The 1,830-nt window shown below is 61.5% G+C and overlaps 1 protein-coding gene across 2 annotated transcripts in view; it reads right to left on the reverse strand.

Moving 5' to 3' along the window:
* The window catches only part of KRT80 (keratin 80), a 21,743-nt gene extending 20,120 nt beyond the window's left edge, over positions 1 to 1,623 (reverse strand). For both annotated transcript variants that reach the window (XM_007452341.1, XM_007452342.1), the window contains exon 1: positions 1,324 to 1,623. In XM_007452341.1, coding sequence (XP_007452403.1) covers positions 1,324 to 1,623 — 300 coding nt within the window. The remainder of the gene's footprint in view (positions 1 to 1,323) is intronic.
* Between the last annotated feature and the right edge of the window lie 207 nt (positions 1,624 to 1,830).

Consider the following 1,830-nt stretch of genomic DNA (forward strand, 5'->3'; position numbering starts at 1 on the left):
GCGGGAGAGGGGGCCGGGGAGAAATGACTCCCACCTCGGAGGCTACTGGCTTCGTGTCTCACAGACCTGAGTTCAAGTCCAGACCGTACCCTTGCTGGTTGCTGTGACCTTGGGCAAAGGCACTTCACCCCTGGGCTGCTCTGTCTACACAGGAGGGGAACTAGCCACTGTGGGGCGCTGGGTGGTGTGGGCAGAGCACAAGCTCCAGAGGTTACTTTCCTCCCTCTTCCCCTCTCTGTGAGTGCCCACCTAGTGGAGGTACAGAGGGACACAGGCTGGGAGAGCAAGGGGAAGAGAAGGACCCAGCCAGGGGCAGAAGGATGGGGGGTGAGGGCAAGAAAGTTGAGTTTTCCTTATCTGTAAAATGGGCATGAAAATGACTTCTTTCCTAAGGTTGAGGGAAATTGAGATAAATATGTAAAGTACCCAGCACAGTTCCTGGCACATGGTGAGCTCTTAATGATCAGTAGCTGTTGCTATCTGACTACTATTCTCGGGCAGGGCGGCAGGGAGCAGAGCTGGGAGGGCTGGTTAGGGGAGGTCCTTGGAGGAGGTGAGTGAGGACCGGCTTTGGGAGGTAGACAGGACTTCCTTGGAGCCCTTGAAGCCCTTGCCCTGGGCCGGAGAGGGACACCAGTGCCCAGACCGGCATGCTGGCCATGGCAGTGGGGTCCAGGAAGTGGGGTGCCAGGGACTCAATCCCTCTACTCAGGTGGGTGCAGGGAGGACCGGCTGGCCACCTGTTTCTGACTCGCAGCATCCATCCCTTGCATTCCTATCTCCTGACGAGCCACAGCTGCAGCCCCATTCTGCAGCCTCCTTCTGGCCTCCCCACACGTGCTGCCCGGTACCCCACCCCCCGCCCCCCGCCCCGCCACCCAGCCCTTGCCGGTGTTTCTGACCCTGGGAAGCTGAACAGAGCCAGCAGCGTGGACGGGAAGGTGGGCCCTGTCCATCTACCTTGGAGTCGGACTGCATGCAGCCCGTGCCCCCATCGGCCATTCTTACGAGGGGGCATCCTCTTGGTCACACTCAGAGCCCCTCCCTAGTCCACGCCTGGGAGGGAGGGTGACCCCAGGCCATGCAGCACATTATTATCCTGACCCTCCTCAGAGGCCATTCTGGGGCCCCTTTCTCCCCCACATCAGGATGGCGCAGGCACTACCCTCCCCATCTCTCCGCTCAGAGCTAGCCTGCGGAGTTAGCAGTGCCGACTTCCCGTTGGCTGGGGGCGGGCGGGGGACGTGATGCTTGGGGAATACAGAGCTCAGCCACCTGCCCAGGGCTTAGTTTTGAGACAGCCCCTCCACACCTTTTGCTCACCTTGCCGATCAGGGAGGCAAATCTATCATTGAGGACCTTCATTTCCTCCTTCTTCTGGCTCTTCTGCTGCTGGATGGCTGGGTCCACCTTGAGGTCCAGAGGTATTAGCAGGCTGGGGTTCACGGTCACCTTGGGGATGGCGCTGGCTGTCAGGCAGCCTGTGAGGCTGCTGGAGCTGAAGCCCGGCTCGGGGGCCCTGCAATTGCTCCATCCGGAGGTCCCAGGCCAGGGACCGCTCGCCTGGGTCACCTCACAGCTGTTGAGGTTGCCGAAGCCGACGATGCAGGAGCGGCAGGCCATTGTAGCTCCCCTGGACCCAGAGCGGGCAGGGCGCAGGGATGGGCGAGCAAGCCTTTGAGGGGTGGCGGCAGCTGGCTCCGGTCGCAGGCAGGGCAGGCTGGGGACTGAGGAGCAGACACCTGTCACACAGTGCTCATTAGCTCCTCGAAGGCGTGACGCCTCCCAGCCCGACCAACCTGTTAGATGATGTGGTTCCTGCCCCTCCCC

This window comes from Lipotes vexillifer, unplaced genomic scaffold (genome assembly GCF_000442215.2).
Source record: "Lipotes vexillifer unplaced genomic scaffold, Lipotes_vexillifer_v1.1 scaffold422, whole genome shotgun sequence".
NCBI lineage: Eukaryota > Metazoa > Chordata > Mammalia > Artiodactyla > Lipotidae > Lipotes > Lipotes vexillifer.